At 32.4% G+C, this 16,249-nt stretch overlaps 1 protein-coding gene across 7 annotated transcripts in view; it reads left to right on the top strand.

Annotated features, from left to right (window-relative positions):
* Positions 1-16,249, top strand: part of LOC108737716 (supervillin) — a 216,405-nt gene that overhangs the window by 149,752 nt on the left and 50,404 nt on the right. For all 7 annotated transcript variants that reach the window (XM_025973346.1, XM_025973349.1, XM_025973351.1 and 4 more), the window contains 3 exons: positions 733-1,076; positions 1,135-1,263; positions 3,693-4,098. In XM_025973346.1, the coding sequence (XP_025829131.1) occupies positions 733-1,076; positions 1,135-1,263; positions 3,693-4,098 (879 nt within the window). The remainder of the gene's footprint in view (positions 1-732; positions 1,077-1,134; positions 1,264-3,692; positions 4,099-16,249) is intronic.

The raw sequence follows: 16,249 nt of genomic DNA, 5'->3' as shown, positions 1-16,249 counted from the left end.
TGAATAGTGACGATAAGTTTGAATATAAATTTTCTATATTTACTTCAGTCTTATTTTAGCGCGTTTCCTGTCTGATTGTCAGTAAAATTAATATAGCTTCCGTCTAATTTTCATTTGGAAAGAAACAACTTGAGCAAAAATAAAACATATTTTCAAATTTTTCAACGTCTATGTAGCTTTTACATGTTTCTTTATCTCGGATCTCAACAGCTTTACAAAAGAATTTGAGCCACTTTTACGTACGTATTTTCCAATTTAAATTCACGGAGAAATGTTGAATGAGAATAATAAGCTTACAAAACTATTCTTTTCTATTTTGTTGATTGCAACACAGACAGATAATTTTTGCTTTATTTATATTATCTTTTATGTATGGCAGGGTTTCTGTTATTTAAGAGTTTCTCTAATTTGAATTGTTTTATTAGAATATTCCTCATAAAGTAATATCCATGTTTAAAACAAAAAATAATAATATCCTAAGTGCTTTTCATTTTTAGTACATGAAGATTTGATAATATCAGCGAAACCAATAAAAATAAATATTTGTTTTGTATGCATGTAATACCATTAAGGCAAAAAACAATTTTCAGGAGTATTATGTATATCGGTAGAGCGTGAATATTATGATACATGATAGCAGTAATCAAGTAATAGCATTTTATCGTATTATCAAGCTGTTTTATTTCATGTAAAAGTTATTGGGTGTTTTTAATCTGTAATTTTTTCTTTCAGTTTGAGTTCTTTCCACAAGACTCGCGTAGACGAACTGCCTTCAATAAATTCTAGTCAGAAGGGTTCAGATTTCGATAAAGATGTCTGTTCCATGTTAAATTTCGAACCCACCAACGAAACAAATTATATTCCTTCAACCACTTCTTCTATAGATCTCTTCGACACCAGCAACGCAAAAATGTCCACCGATTCTGCGTTTCAGTCTCTCGGTGACGGTTTAGAACTGGAGCAAGATGAACAGAAGACAACTCCACCAAAATCACCTGTGACTAAATCTTTATCTAAGAGTCAGTTACAGATGAAAAGCCTAGCAGAAGAAGCTAAACTTATGGCTTTAAAACGAGGTAAGAATCTGAAAATAAGCTTCTAAAGCTTTTTAGACTGATATAGTGCTTTCCATAGCTGGTAGTAATGCTTCCAAGTACAGAAGTCGTAGAGGTTTTGACCCGTCAGATAAAAGTAGCGTTAGTCGATTCTCTACCCAACCTGTCACCACTGATGAAGTTCAGGAAGCTGCTAAGATGAAGTCAGGTAAGCTTTAGGCTTAAAAAAATCTAAAATTGTTTAATCCTGAGATGTTGCAGTTGCTGTGTTCTCTAAATTCTATTTTTTTTTTTTTCGTTATTAATTTGATGCAGTTTCCTTCCCTTTTAAATGATTTTACTTACAGTTATTATTTAAACAAACCCAACTCTAAGTCGTCAGACAACTGTTCATACCTTTACACCATTGATACTTTTCCGTATTTTTGTTCAAATACAAATGGGCATTTACGGGAACTTACGGGAATTTTTTTGTTCGGATTTTCACGCGATTTGGAACTAGTCCGTATATGGAAGTACAGTCCGTTCCCCCTTTGTAAGAAATCATAAGTAAAATATGAATCCTTCCTTCTTGAAAGTCTTTTCTTCGTCTTCTCTCTTGAGCGCCCAGGTTTTTGCACCCGTTGGTTAAATAAAATTGTATGGCAGTTTCAAAAGGAATAATAAACGTATTGATAGTAAACAAAATTGTTTAATAATATTAATTATTGATTCATAATTGGATGTGATAAAAAAATCTGTAAGACGTTATCTTCGTTCTGACATTATTATTTAGTAGTTTACAATATAGATATACATATACATTAATATATCAGTATTAAGTACTTTAACTTCAGAATACATAAACATGTGTGCTTTGTTTAATTATAGAAATATACTTTCCTTAGATTAACTCATATCTATTTAACAATTGATTATGGTATTACCATGGCAGTCTGGCTCAATATACTTTTATCTCAGCTTATTTATTATTCTGTTATAATGAACGTTTCATTCTGTGTCACGAATTTTGTCTTTCCGCAAACTTGTAAGTCGCTAATTTCGAGTCTGCCGCGTGCTGTCGGTCTAGTTAAATTCTTGCCAAAATATAAAATCTATCTTTAGACTTGGAGATCGGTCATCTACGCGTTTAAACCACTTGCATTAATACTCCAGCGGTGAAACGGTATTAACGAGAAAAATTATTATCACCTGCTCCCACAATTCATGTAAGTGATGTAATTGATTGATAAATAGATAAGATAATAAAACAGTGAAGAAATTACGAACTACAAAACATTTACTTTTTATACGTCATAATACAATAGTTTTTTGTATCTAGTATTACTNTTAATGAAGGCAATAAATCCAGCATGATGTTATTTTTTATTGCTTCTTGTGTCAACGCTTTTCTTGTTCACTAACAGTATCCTGAAGTTATTTACGAAAATAACAAAAATTAATATTAGATAACTTTTATGAGTTATAAAATTCACGACTTTTTTGTAATGTTTATTTAATTGAATCAGTAGTTTTCATTGACAAGCTTTAACTTATTTTCAAATAAATTTTGCTTTACATCAGTAAATGAATATAAAACAGTCAATATAGGATGGCGTAGTAAACATTTAGAGTTTACTTTAACTGCAAGATTTAAGAACGTCATAATTCATTAAAAGGTCGACACAATTATAAATTCCATTAATCATCTCATGTCTTACAAATTAAAGATGCAAATGTTAAGAAGTAGAAGTTTATGATAAATAGTACATGTGCAGTAGTTACATGCTAAGTGCAGTAGATTTTTTATGATTTTACTATTGATCTAATCCTTGACATTTTAAGATTCTTGAACTGCAATCCCAAAGAAGTCTAAATAATTTTAGAACTCGAAATTTCGCCTTACAACTAGAAATTTCGAGTTGTAACTTGAAATTTCGATTTGCAAATATGTAGGAATTTTGGGTTGTAAATTAAAAATTCGACTTGCAACTCCGAATTTTGAGTTACAACTCGAAATTTCAACTTATAACCCGAAATGCCTATCGAATTCTGATCTAACCTAATCTAGAGCAATTGGAGGACAAAAGGACAACTGCGTTCGTATTGTCTTTACCTACCGTAATCTTATAATTCCAACCAATCGAATGAACTCATTAATTCAATTAGGTAAAGATCACTTCTAGGGTAGACAACAATTGTCACAACAAAATAATGGTTCGAGCTGAAAGACATGGTCTAAATGAACTGTTAGGTACTGACTGATATCTTCAATGGTACTGCGTTGATAACGTGGGCGTCACCAAGACTTCGAGATATAACCTTTGGCTACATTGTCAACGTAGTGGCACTGAAGGCGTCAGCCACAGTTCCCAACGAAACGTTTATATGGACCATGATCCTTCAGCCCGACTCATAATTCTAACATGGATTCCGGCCGTGAAAGCCTATTTTTATAGGTACCTTTGGGTAATTCAGTTTGACGAAATTTCAAGTTGCAAGTCGGAATTTCAAAACGAAGTATAATTGTTCCTTTCGATTACTATTTAAAAAATAATATAATATAATATTTTAGGAAGACATGGAATCTACATTTCATAATATTGATTATAATTTATTGTTTAATTAATTTTGCTTTATTTTTTTCTTCTTTAACAGGTGATCAGAAATCTTCTGATCTGTTACCCCACGAGCCTCGAGGTATATTAAAATCGAAAACTTACGCGTCCCCCGCGTCACCGGAGCCTTCGTTCTTGCCAAAATCCGTGTTAAAAAAACGCGAAGACGCCAAATTATTAGACGATAGCAAATCTTCATTACGTTCGATACTGAAACAAGAATCGGCGGAACTCGCGCGCGATGAGGGCATTTCCTCAGACGAATCGGACTCTGACGTTGATCTCGCGATCGGTAGTAAAACTGAGTTAAGTGGTAAAGTGACGTCGTCGAGACTTTTGAATAGTGACGATGGCATGCAAACTTCTGACGGCGAATCGTCCGGTGGAAGAGAAATAAGGAACATTCTTAGCCGGGACCCATCGTTCAGGAGAAGATCCCAGGAACGGTGAGTCTTTTAATTGATTGTCTATATCTTCATATATCTACATCAGCGTTTCTAACTCTTTATGTATTTGCGACCCAATTTTCAATCACAAGTATCGTCGCATCGCCCCTCCCCTCCACCCCGTGTTAATTTCGAGATGTAATTGTAATATAAACTTCATTTTGATGACAAATTTTAAAAATTACCGTAGATAGGTAAATTTACTACTATTTTATTTCAGTAAATTAAATAAATTTTTAATAATAAGAAAAAAGGCAAATTTAAGTTTTTCTAGTCTGGAAGTTATCACACTAACTCAGAAAATCTACCAATTCTAGAAACTGTCGAATTTCATGTTCTAAAAGTGGTCAGTTTTTTTATATATCCACTTACGATTAATTCTAAAAAAATTAGTGGTTATCAGGGAAGTAAAGTTAAGAAAAACAGGGTACTGACTGACAAAAATTGAGGTACACAAAAATTTAAAATGAAATTAATGTTCAACCCTTGAAGCAATATTTATGAGTCAATAAATCACATTTTCAGTTTACAACTCAATCATGAAAGCGAAGAAAATATGTAATTTAAATTAAAAATAATGAATTTATTTACAGTTACATATTAGATCGTTCATGAGTATAATTTGCTATTTCTATTTCCACATCCTGTATGTTGTAGTTTGCAGACTGATTAAAAACGCAAATACTCGAAAGTCAACCACTAATTAACATACTTATGTGTGTTTCTGTACAATGATTAAAACGCTATGTTTGCGTCTGTAATAAAGCTATAAAACGATCGAGTTTTCTTCGTTGATTTTATTTTACTTCTTCGCTTCAATAATTGTAAGAAATTCTCCTATATACGAGGGTGGATTGATAAGTTTCCGGCCTAACCAAGAGATGACGCCACTAGGCCTACCTTGAGGTGACATTCTATAGTACCATCCTTGGATAGCTTGTAGCTATAGTTTCAGCCCGATCTCCTTGCTAGTGTAGGTTTGACAGCACGCTGAACAAGACGCCTCTGTGGTTTTCGTAAAAATGGAAAAGCAGGAAAATCGTGCTGTCATCAAATACTTTTATTTGAAGGGGTTAACGCCGAAGGAAATTAAAAAAGAGATGGACTCAACACTGGGGACATCCTCCCCGTCATATTCAACCGTTAAGCAGTGGGTTTCCGAGTTTAAAAAGGGTCGTGTGAGCACCTCTGATGGGCCTCGCTCAGGACGCCCCGTTGAGGTCACAACTCCAGATATGATCGAAAAAATTCATCAAATAGTGCTGGGAGACCGCAGATTGAAAGTGCGTGAGATAGCTGAGACCTGTAAGATGTCATATGAACGTGTGCAACATATTTTGCACCAACATTTGCATATGGAAAAGCTCTGTGCAAGATGGGTGCCGCGTTTGCTAACAGTCGACCAAAAATTGATTCGAAAAAACATTTCTACCGCAAATTTGTCATTGTATAAGCGTAATCCAAGCGAATTTTTGCGTCGATTCGTAACCGTTGACGAAACGTGGGTCCACCACTACACTCCTGAAACCAAAGAACAGTCTAAACAGTGGATTGGACCAGGGGAACCAACTCCAAAGAAGGCAAAAACAATTTTTTCGGCGAACAAGGTTATGGCTACTGTTTTTTGGGATGCAAGAGGTATTATATACATTGATTACCTTGCAAAGGGTAATACTATCACTGGTCAATACTACGCAGACTTATTGCAACGTTTGAGCCACGAGGTGAAAATTAAACGACCTCATCTGGCGAAGAAAAAAATCTTGTTTCATCACGATAACGCACCAGCGCACACGTCAATCGTTGCGACGGCTAAAATCAACGATCTAAAGTTTGAATTGATGCCGCACCCTCCTTACTCTCCAGACCTAGCCCCGAGTGACTATTTTCTGTTCCCTAATCTCAAAAAATGGCTTGGCGGTAAGAGATTTGCGGACAATGAAGAAGTAATCGAAGCTGTAAATGGTTATTTTGAGGAGCTTGACGAATCAGTCTATAGAGATGGCATTAATAGACTGGAACACCGCTATGAGAAATGTATCAGCCTTGGAGGAGATTATGTTGAGAAATAAAAAAAAAAATTTTTTAAAAACCTTGTTTTTCTTGGTCAGGCCGGAAACTTATCAATCCACCCTCGTACATCCGCCGGTATACAAGTGGACTTAAGAACTTAATTAAAAATGTTCTTCAACGTTTTATACTTTTTACTCAAAGCAGTATAATTACAGTTTTTCTCGACTCGGTTCCCGTTAATTATTTATTCTCGAACTCGACTCTGCATTTAAGCAGAATTTCTTCAAGACATTGAAATATTAACAAAGGATTTATAAGGAATACATGTCGTTAATTAGTAATGCGAAACTAAAAGCACTTCAAGGCATAAAATACGGTTGTTGATTACGATTATGCAGATGCAATATTTACACTTGTATTTATGCATCTGAATGTTTTTGCATAGGTAGATATTTATTTAAATAACAACGTTGTTTGAAGGAAATTTTCTGTCATTTAATTTCATTTTCATTTCTAAAGTATGCTCATGTTTGTATACAAGCAATTAAATATGTTCAGATTCAGGGTACATTTACCTGTCTTTTCCTTTAAACCTTAATCTAGAAATTTTAAATATTAACAATATTGTTGGCTTATCCAAATCTTCATAATACTGCATTCCTATTCAGGTAATTTAGGTTTACTGTATCGACCCTTTGCAGGTAAACAATAGCATCGGAAACAATATCTTTAAAATAGTTGTAGACACGTTTATAAGCAAGAATTTCAAATATTTGAATACTAGTTAGTTACCACTTTCACCCCTTCCTCTGTCAGGGTAGAGATTGCATTGATTTATACACTGCTTTATCAAAATCATCAGCTTCAGCATTTTTTAATCGTGAATATCAGCGTGTAATAGTGTAAATAAATATTACTAAGTGCAGTATATAGAAGTACATTATTTGCATTTAAACTTCGATCATAAAACTTGTGTGCCCCCTCATATGAGAAAGAAGTGGCTCGACACCGCAAACAAATAAAAACAAAATAATTTGAATATTTATGAATATGAATTTAATTCAAAGAACTAAGTGCATGAATAGAAGAGCGCCGAACATTCAGAAATATTTTTGTGGATACGAGGGATGTGGTAGCTTTTTTTTGTGTGAGCCAAGGGTAGGTCACACCGTTGTAGAATTAAAGATGTGCTCCTAGGTCAGAAAATGAAAATAAACACATTAAACTTAATTTATTCAAATACATTGTTTATATATCGTTCACCGTTACAATAACTTTATGAGATAGAGATTTCCAAAGTCGTACTAAAATAGGATGAGTCAACTATTGAGTAAAATAATACGATCTTCTCTGTAATTTTAACTGTAAATTCCTACGTATTTGACGGTGATCATCTTCTGTTGACAGTTCAGTTTTGTAGTAAGAGGTAGCAAATTGTAATGGTATTTTTTTTTCTGGTGAGAAATTTATTGAAACGTGTCATGATCGAAATTGAATACCTGCGAAAACCGCTATTAAAGGTGTAAACGAAATAATGTTTATCATGGTCCTATTGAAACGGCACAGCCGCAAACTTGCCGAGGATCGGTCGTTGTTTTTGTATCAGAGAGTGATGATGACCATCAAACTGAAATAACCAATTAGGCATAACAAAAAAGGAACAGTTGAAATGATGTTATTGACCTGTAACATTGTCAGGAATAAATGACCTTTTAAAAGTAATGATTTCGGATTCTAGTGATTACTAATAAATACGTTGGTGTGGAGTCATTTTAAGAAGGCGAAGCCGGTAGTAAAAGTAGATTGAAGAACGCTATTTGTTTTTGATGATAATAACGAACTGTTAAGGCGATATGTAGTTTTGGGAAAGTTTGTCGTAAATATTTTTTTAGATACAGGTACTTGTACTTAAATTTACTTTCATAATACTAATGTTTACATAGAATATTATCAAAGGCAAAATAGGTTAAATTAACATTTGTTTACTTCTACATTTCGTATGAATACCAAGCACGACAATTCTTGTATTTTTATTTTAGTTTAAAAATTTTGTTTATGATTTCTTTCTCGTGGACTTGTGAATTAATTTTTAACTGTAATGTGCAAAATATGAACATTGTGAGTAGAATGATTAAAAGTACTTTAAATTTTGTCAATTTTTAGGTAATTTTAAAAACCAATACTTGTTTATTAAGTTGTTAAAACTAAAATCTGTTTATCTAGAGAAAGTTAAGTTAACTTTTGCTTGTACAATTTTTCAATTATCACAATCGCCTACGTCTTCAGCTTCTATTTTTGAAAATATCAATCACATATCGATAATATCAATATCCATCGGTGTGACAACAGAAAGCGTTGTGCAAACAGAAAATTAAAAAGAAACTTAATTTATAGCTTACATTTGTATGCTTCTCGCAGTAATAATGCTAATAATAATATGTGAAAGCCTGATAACGTATAGTACGGTGTAAGTATGCTTACTAACCATCCTTATGACGATAGATAGGTAGTAAAGTTTTCCCATTGCAAATCACCACGTGATGCGGAAAATGCAAAAAACTGTGCTACATAGAGCCCTTAATGGTAGGTATTACTCGAGCAATCTCTGACATTAGTAGCACTCTCGGAATTGATTGAAATTTAATGGTACGAGTCACGAGAAGTATTTTTTAATTAAATGATAAATGGTATGTTGCTCAAAAGGATTTTGATGATTCTCCTTATTAATGCCTTTTATTTATTCGTAGCTTTTTAAGATATAGGTAGGTATGGACTCGTATAAGTTATTAATTAATGTCATTGTTATAAATATCTCAAATTTTCAACGATGATTAGCAAACTCCCAGGTTTCAGTTCATTTCAATAAAAAACTTAACTTCATTATATTAAATTATCGCGCTTATGGGATACAATTAACAGGTTTTTATTTTAATACAGACAACTCATAAATGTCTATACATACATCTTATAAGCCTCTCTTATAATTTGTTATCACGTATGTAACGCGAAATGACACGCTATGAAACTAAAGATGTTTCGAAACAGTGGATAATAATCCCAACTATTATTATACATGTGAATGTGAGTTTGTTTGGTTATTACGATTTCACGCCTTAATAATTCAACCGATCATCATGAAATTTTGTACACACATTGTTAGGGGTACAGAAAAGGACATAGTGTACCTGTTATTCAGAAAGAAAATACTGTTCCTGGAAGATAGAAAAATTAGTTTTATGTGGTCGTGGGTGATCTTTGATACGTATTTACGACCAACGCGAGCGAAGCCGCCTGAAAAACCTATCATGAAACTTTGAACACGCATTATCAGGGGTACAGAAAAGGGCATACGGTACCTTTTATCCAGAAAAAAAACTGTTCCCGAAGGATAGAGAAATTAGTAGGTAAAACCTACCTAAAGGAACATTATGTTATCTAAAACGAGAGATATATAATTTGCACAGGGGATGACGTATCTTTTCACACAATTAAATATAAACATAATAATTTCTATAAGTAGTTTTACTTTTTAATAATAATTTCATAATTTCCACTTTAAACATTTGTCAAAATATCATCTTAAAGTGTTGCTTTTGTAACTTGAAAGTAATTTTTTGTCCATCTTTCGTAAAGTGGCCTTTCTCTCTGCGAAGTTGTTCTCGAAATTGTGCAAGTAACCTCTGCCTATGGTTAATTTAATTATTCATGAAGTTGATATATTGCCCGTTATATGAATAAAAGACAATTGTCGTGTGGTGCCTAGTAAGTTTTCTTGGTTAGATAGAATTAATATCGCGAATGTTTCGCAAACTGCGACTACCTGTCGCAATCTTCTCTGAACGTAATTTATTAGTCGTCGAAATGTTAAAAGACCGTCGGTTGTTGTGTCCCATTGTTTCTTCGCTGTCGTGATAGAATAAATGGCTTCGTAACTTTTACAGCATTTGTTTTTCACTTACAGCGTAAAAAGACACATCTCCTTCTTTATCTATCTCTTCTTCGTCTTCTAATCTCTCTCTAACATTTAATGCAAATACCTGTTGCACAAGGCCGATTGTGAATTGTAAATTGTTTGCATAGTAGCATGGTAATAGTGTTAGTAATATACACAACAATTATTATTTATGAATAGCAATTTTAAGTCTTCATTGAAATCGTTTAGCTTTCTAACAGTTGTCAAGGAGAATAATTATCAACATATTATCGGATGTTGCAGATGTTCGATTAAAGTTCAGTTCAAATCTTGTTTTATTGTACTTACAATGTAGAAAGCCGGAAGAGACAAACGAATGAGAAGTACTCATCCTTAGAAATAGTACATATATCTTTCAGAGTTTTGCTTCATAATTAAACAGTATCAGTATAAAGATTTGAATAAAACGAAAATAATATAGATTATTTTGCTTGTATANCAGAAAAAGCTCATTCTCTCTTGTAACATTATCCGAATGATTTAGAGATCGATTTGATTCATTTTCACTGATGTGCTTCTCTTGATAATGCTGCAAAGAAACCCGAATCAACTTCATTATCATTATAAGCTTTTTTTATTTTTGAGAAATCAATTTTTATACAAACGCTATGTTTGCGTCTGTAATAAAGCTATAAAACGATCGAGTTTTCTTCGTTGATTTTATTTTACTTCTTCGCTTCAATAATTGTAAGAAATTCTCCTATATACGAGGGTGGATTGATAAGTTTCCGGCCTAACCAGTAAAGGAAACTGTTTTTATTGCCGTATAATAGTTTGTTGATATTTTGTACATAAATATTAATGTAAGTATATGCTTTGTGATTACATGAATGCTGCTTTATACTCGTAGAATGCGATTTAGATGAAAAAGATCCTGCCAAATTGAGCCTGTCAGAAAGGATAAAATTATTCAGTCAAAAGTGTGTCGAAAACGCACCTGTTCCGAAACCTCTTCCTCCGAGAAGGAGAATTTCTAGGTTTTCAACCCAACCTGTTACTTCTGATGAAGTGGAATCTGCTAGATCGATGTCACCCCCGCCAAGATACCTAACTAACCCCGAACAAACCAATGGCCTCGCTTTAGGTGTGCTTATTATCATTTTTATTTTATTTTACTTATATGAAAATTTGCCAAGTTTTACTCGTTTAAGTCTCTGAAATATATGACAAAACTTTAAGAAGTCAATTCTTATTAAATCTTTTTGTTTTGGTTAAATGAAAGCATTCAAAATTTTCATCTTTTTTATGATTTTAAACCTATTAGGGAAATTTTGAGACGAAATCTTTGTGTTCTGTTCAAATGAATGCATTTAAGATTTTGATCTTTTTTATAATTTTAAGCCTATTAAAGAAGTTTTTTCGGCAATACTGTTTAAAAATTATCTGAACGCCTTGTGCACTACTTTCCACTTTTAAAATTGAGTTACAATTGTCTTTTAGTGAGTTATTAAAAGTTTTGTTTAATGAAGGCAATAAATCCAGCATGATGTTATTTTTTATTGCTTCTTGTGTCAACGCTTTTCTTGTTCACTAACAGTATCCTGAAGTTATTTACGAAAATAACAAAAATTAATATTAGATAACTTTTATGAGTTATAAAATTCACGACTTTTTTGTAATGTTTATTTAATTGAATCAGTAGTTTTCATTGACAAGCTTTAACTTATTTTCAAATAAATTTTGCTTTACATCAGTAAATGAATATAAAACAGTCAATATAGGATGGCGTAGTAAACATTTAGAGTTTACTTTAACTGCAAGATTTAAGAACGTCATAATTCATTAAAAGGTCGACACAATTATAAATTCCATTAATCATCTCATGTCTTACAAATTAAAGATGCAAATGTTAAGAAGTAGAAGTTTATGATAAATAGTACCTGTGCAGTAGTTACATGCTAAGTGCAGTAGATTTTTTATGATTTTACTATTGATCTAATCCTTGACATTTTAAGATTCTTGAACTGCAATCCCAAAGAAGTCTAAATAATTTTAGAACTCGAAATTTCGCCTTACAACTAGAAATTTCGAGTTGTAACTTGAAATTTCGATTTGCAAATATGTAGGAATTTTGGGTTGTAAATTAAAAAGTCGACATGCAACTCCGAATTTTGAGTTACAACTCGAAATTTCAACTTATAACCCGAAATGCCTATCGAATTCTGATCTAACCTAATCTAGAGCAATTGGAGGACAAAAGGACAACTGCGTTCGTATTGTCTTTACCTACCGTAATCTTATAATTCCAACCAATCGAATGAACTCATTAATTCAATTAGGTAAAGATCACTTCTAGGGTAGACAACAATTGTCACAACAAAATAATGGTTCGAGCTGAAAGACATGGTCTAAATGAACTGTTAGGTACTGACTGATATCTTCAATGGTACTGCGTTGATAACGTGGGCGTCACCAAGACTTCGAGATATAACCTTTGGCTACATTGTCAACGTAGTGGCACTGAAGGCGTCAGCCACAGTTCCCAACGAAACGTTTATATGGACCATGATCCTTCAGCCCGACTCATAATTCTAACATGGATTCCGGCCGTGAAAGCCTATTTTTATAGGTACCTTTGGGTAATTCAGTTTGACGAAATTTCAAGTTGCAAGTCGGAATTTCAAAACGAAGTATAATTGTTCCTTTCGATTACTATTTAAAAAATAATATAATANTATTTTTTTTTCTGGTGAGAAATTTATTGAAACGTGTCATGATCGAAATTGAATACCTGCGAAAACCGCTATTAAAGGTGTAAACGAAATAATGTTTATCATGGTCCTATTGAAACGGCACAGCCGCAAACTTGCCGAGGATCGGTCGTTGTTTTTGTATCAGAGAGTGATGATGACCATCAAACTGAAATAACCAATTAGGCATAACAAAAAAGGAACAGTTGAAATGATGTTATTGACCTGTAACATTGTCAGGAATAAATGACCTTTTAAAAGTAATGATTTCGGATTCTAGTGATTACTAATAAATACGTTGGTGTGGAGTCATTTTAAGAAGGCGAAGCCGGTAGTAAAAGTAGATTGAAGAACGCTATTTGTTTTTGATGATAATAACGAACTGTTAAGGCGATATGTAGTTTTGGGAAAGTTTGTCGTAAATATTTTTTTAGATACAGGTACTTGTACTTAAATTTACTTTCATAATACTAATGTTTACATAGAATATTATCAAAGGCAAAATAGGTTAAATTAACATTTGTTTACTTCTACATTTCGTATGAATACCAAGCACGACAATTCTTGTATTTTTATTTTAGTTTAAAAATTTTGTTTATGATTTCTTTCTCGTGGACTTGTGAATTAATTTTTAACTGTAATGTGCAAAATATGAACATTGTGAGTAGAATGATTAAAAGTACTTTAAATTTTGTCAATTTTTAGGTAATTTTAAAAACCAATACTTGTTTATTAAGTTGTTAAAACTAAAATCTGTTTATCTAGAGAAAGTTAAGTTAACTTTTGCTTGTACAATTTTTCAATTATCACAATCGCCTACGTCTTCAGCTTCTATTTTTGAAAATATCAATCACATATCGATAATATCAATATCCATCGGTGTGACAACAGAAAGCGTTGTGCAAACAGAAAATTAAAAAGAAACTTAATTTATAGCTTACATTTGTATGCTTCTCGCAGTAATAATGCTAATAATAATATGTGAAAGCCTGATAACGTATAGTACGGTGTAAGTATGCTTACTAACCATCCTTATGACGATAGATAGGTAGTAAAGTTTTCCCATTGCAAATCACCACGTGATGCGGAAAATGCAAAAAACTGTGCTACATAGAGCCCTTAATGGTAGGTATTACTCGAGCAATCTCTGACATTAGTAGCACTCTCGGAATTGATTGAAATTTAATGGTACGAGTCACGAGAAGTATTTTTTAATTAAATGATAAATGGTATGTTGCTCAAAAGGATTTTGATGATTCTCCTTATTAATGCCTTTTATTTATTCGTAGCTTTTTAAGATATAGGTAGGTATGGACTCGTATAAGTTATTAATTAATGTCATTGTTATAAATATCTCAAATTTTCAACGATGATTAGCAAACTCCCAGGTTTCAGTTCATTTCAATAAAAAACTTAACTTCATTATATTAAATTATCGCGCTTATGGGATACAATTAACAGGTTTTTATTTTAATACAGACAACTCATAAATGTCTATACATACATCTTATAAGCCTCTCTTATAATTTGTTATCACGTATGTAACGCGAAATGACACGCTATGAAACTAAAGATGTTTCGAAACAGTGGATAATAATCCCAACTATTATTATACATGTGAATGTGAGTTTGTTTGGTTATTACGATTTCACGCCTTAATAATTCAACCGATCATCATGAAATTTTGTACACACATTGTTAGGGGTACATAAAAGGACATAGTGTACCTGTTACTCAGAAAGAAAATACTGTTCCTGGAAGATAGAAAAATTAGTTTTATGTGGTCGTGGGTGATCTTTGATACGTATTTACGACCAACGCGAGCGAAGCCGCCTGAAAAACCTATCATGAAACTTTGAACACGCATTATCAGGGGTACAGAAAAGGGCATACGGTACCTTTTATCCAGAAAAAAAACTGTTCCCGAAGGATAGAGAAATTAGTAGGTAAAACCTACCTAAAGGAACATTATGTTATCTAAAACGAGAGATATATAATTTGCACAGGGGATGACGTATCTTTTCACACAATTAAATATAAACATAATAATTTCTATAAGTAGTTTTACTTTTTAATAATAATTTCATAATTTCCACTTTAAACATTTGTCAAAATATCATCTTAAAGTGTCGCTTTTGTAACTTGAAAGTAATTTTTTGTCCATCTTTCGTAAAGTGGCCTTTCTCTCTGCGAAGTTGTTCTCGAAATTGTGCAAGTAACCTCTGCCTATGGTTAATTTAATTATTCATGAAGTTGATATATTGCCCGTTATATGAATAAAAGACAATTGTCGTGTGGTGTCTAGTAAGTTTTCTTGGTTAGATAGAATTAATATCGCGAATGTTTCGCAAACTGCGACTACCTGTCGCAATCTTCTCTGAACGTAATTTATTAGTCGTCGAAATGTTAAAAGACCGTCGGTTGTTGTGTCCCATTGTTTCTTCGCTGTCGTGATGGAATAAATGGCTTCGTAACTTTTACAGCATTTGTTTTTCACTTACAGCGTAAAAAGACACATCTCCTTCTTTATCTATCTCTTCTTCGTCTTCTAATCTCTCTCTAACATTTAATGCAAATACCTGTTGCACAAGGCCGATTGTGAATTGTAAATTGTTTGCATAGTAGCATGGTAATAGTGTTAGTAATATACACAACAATTATTATTTATGAATAGCAATTTTAAGTCTTCATTGAAATCGTTTAGCTTTCTAACAGTTGTCAAGGAGAATAATTATCAACATATTATCGGATGTTGCAGATGTTCGATTAAAGTTCAGTTCAAATCTTGTTTTATTGTACTTACAATGTAGAAAGCCGGAAGAGACAAACGAATGAGAAGTACTCATCCTTAGAAATAGTACATATATCTTTCAGAGTTTTGCTTCATAATTAAACAGTATCAGTATAAAGATTTGAATAAAACGAAAATAATATAGATTATTTTGCTTGTATACCTTAAAATAGAAGAATTAAAACATTAAAAGAAATCTTAGATATTCATATGTTATAAAAATCACTAGTACACTTTGCTCCTCGAGGGGTCGTCCGATCACCTCCCTATATTCAACAGTGGAAAAGAGCACGGAAAAAATGAAAAACGAAAATTTACCTAAATATAAAAGCGATATTTACAATTTATCCCACTAGCTTGTTGCTTCGATAGCTAAAATAATAAAAATTACAATTTGGACCCGAATTTGTAAAAGTAAAATCCTAGCAGAAATAAATTCACCAGGTATTTTAGTTGATATTACAAATTTAATTGAAATAATTAAGAAACTTGAAATAAATTTCAAAGAAACATATCAAAGTTGAGATTATTACAAGTTACCTAATAAATTCTAATGTTTCTACGGCATATTCAGTCATTTACAATCGAAAATTGTAATAGTTTTCTCCATGAGATTATTTTTATTTGTAAAATTACGAATATCTAAAAAATGTGCTACTATCTTCGTCTTAATCAACAGCGAAT

The sequence above is a fragment of the Agrilus planipennis genome, unplaced genomic scaffold, assembly GCF_000699045.2.
Source record: "Agrilus planipennis isolate EAB-ADULT unplaced genomic scaffold, Apla_2.0 scaffold144, whole genome shotgun sequence".
NCBI classification, from domain to species: Eukaryota; Metazoa; Arthropoda; class Insecta; order Coleoptera; family Buprestidae; genus Agrilus; species Agrilus planipennis.
Note: the sequence above shows the minus strand (reverse complement) of the source record. Positions and strands in the feature narration are given on the sequence as shown.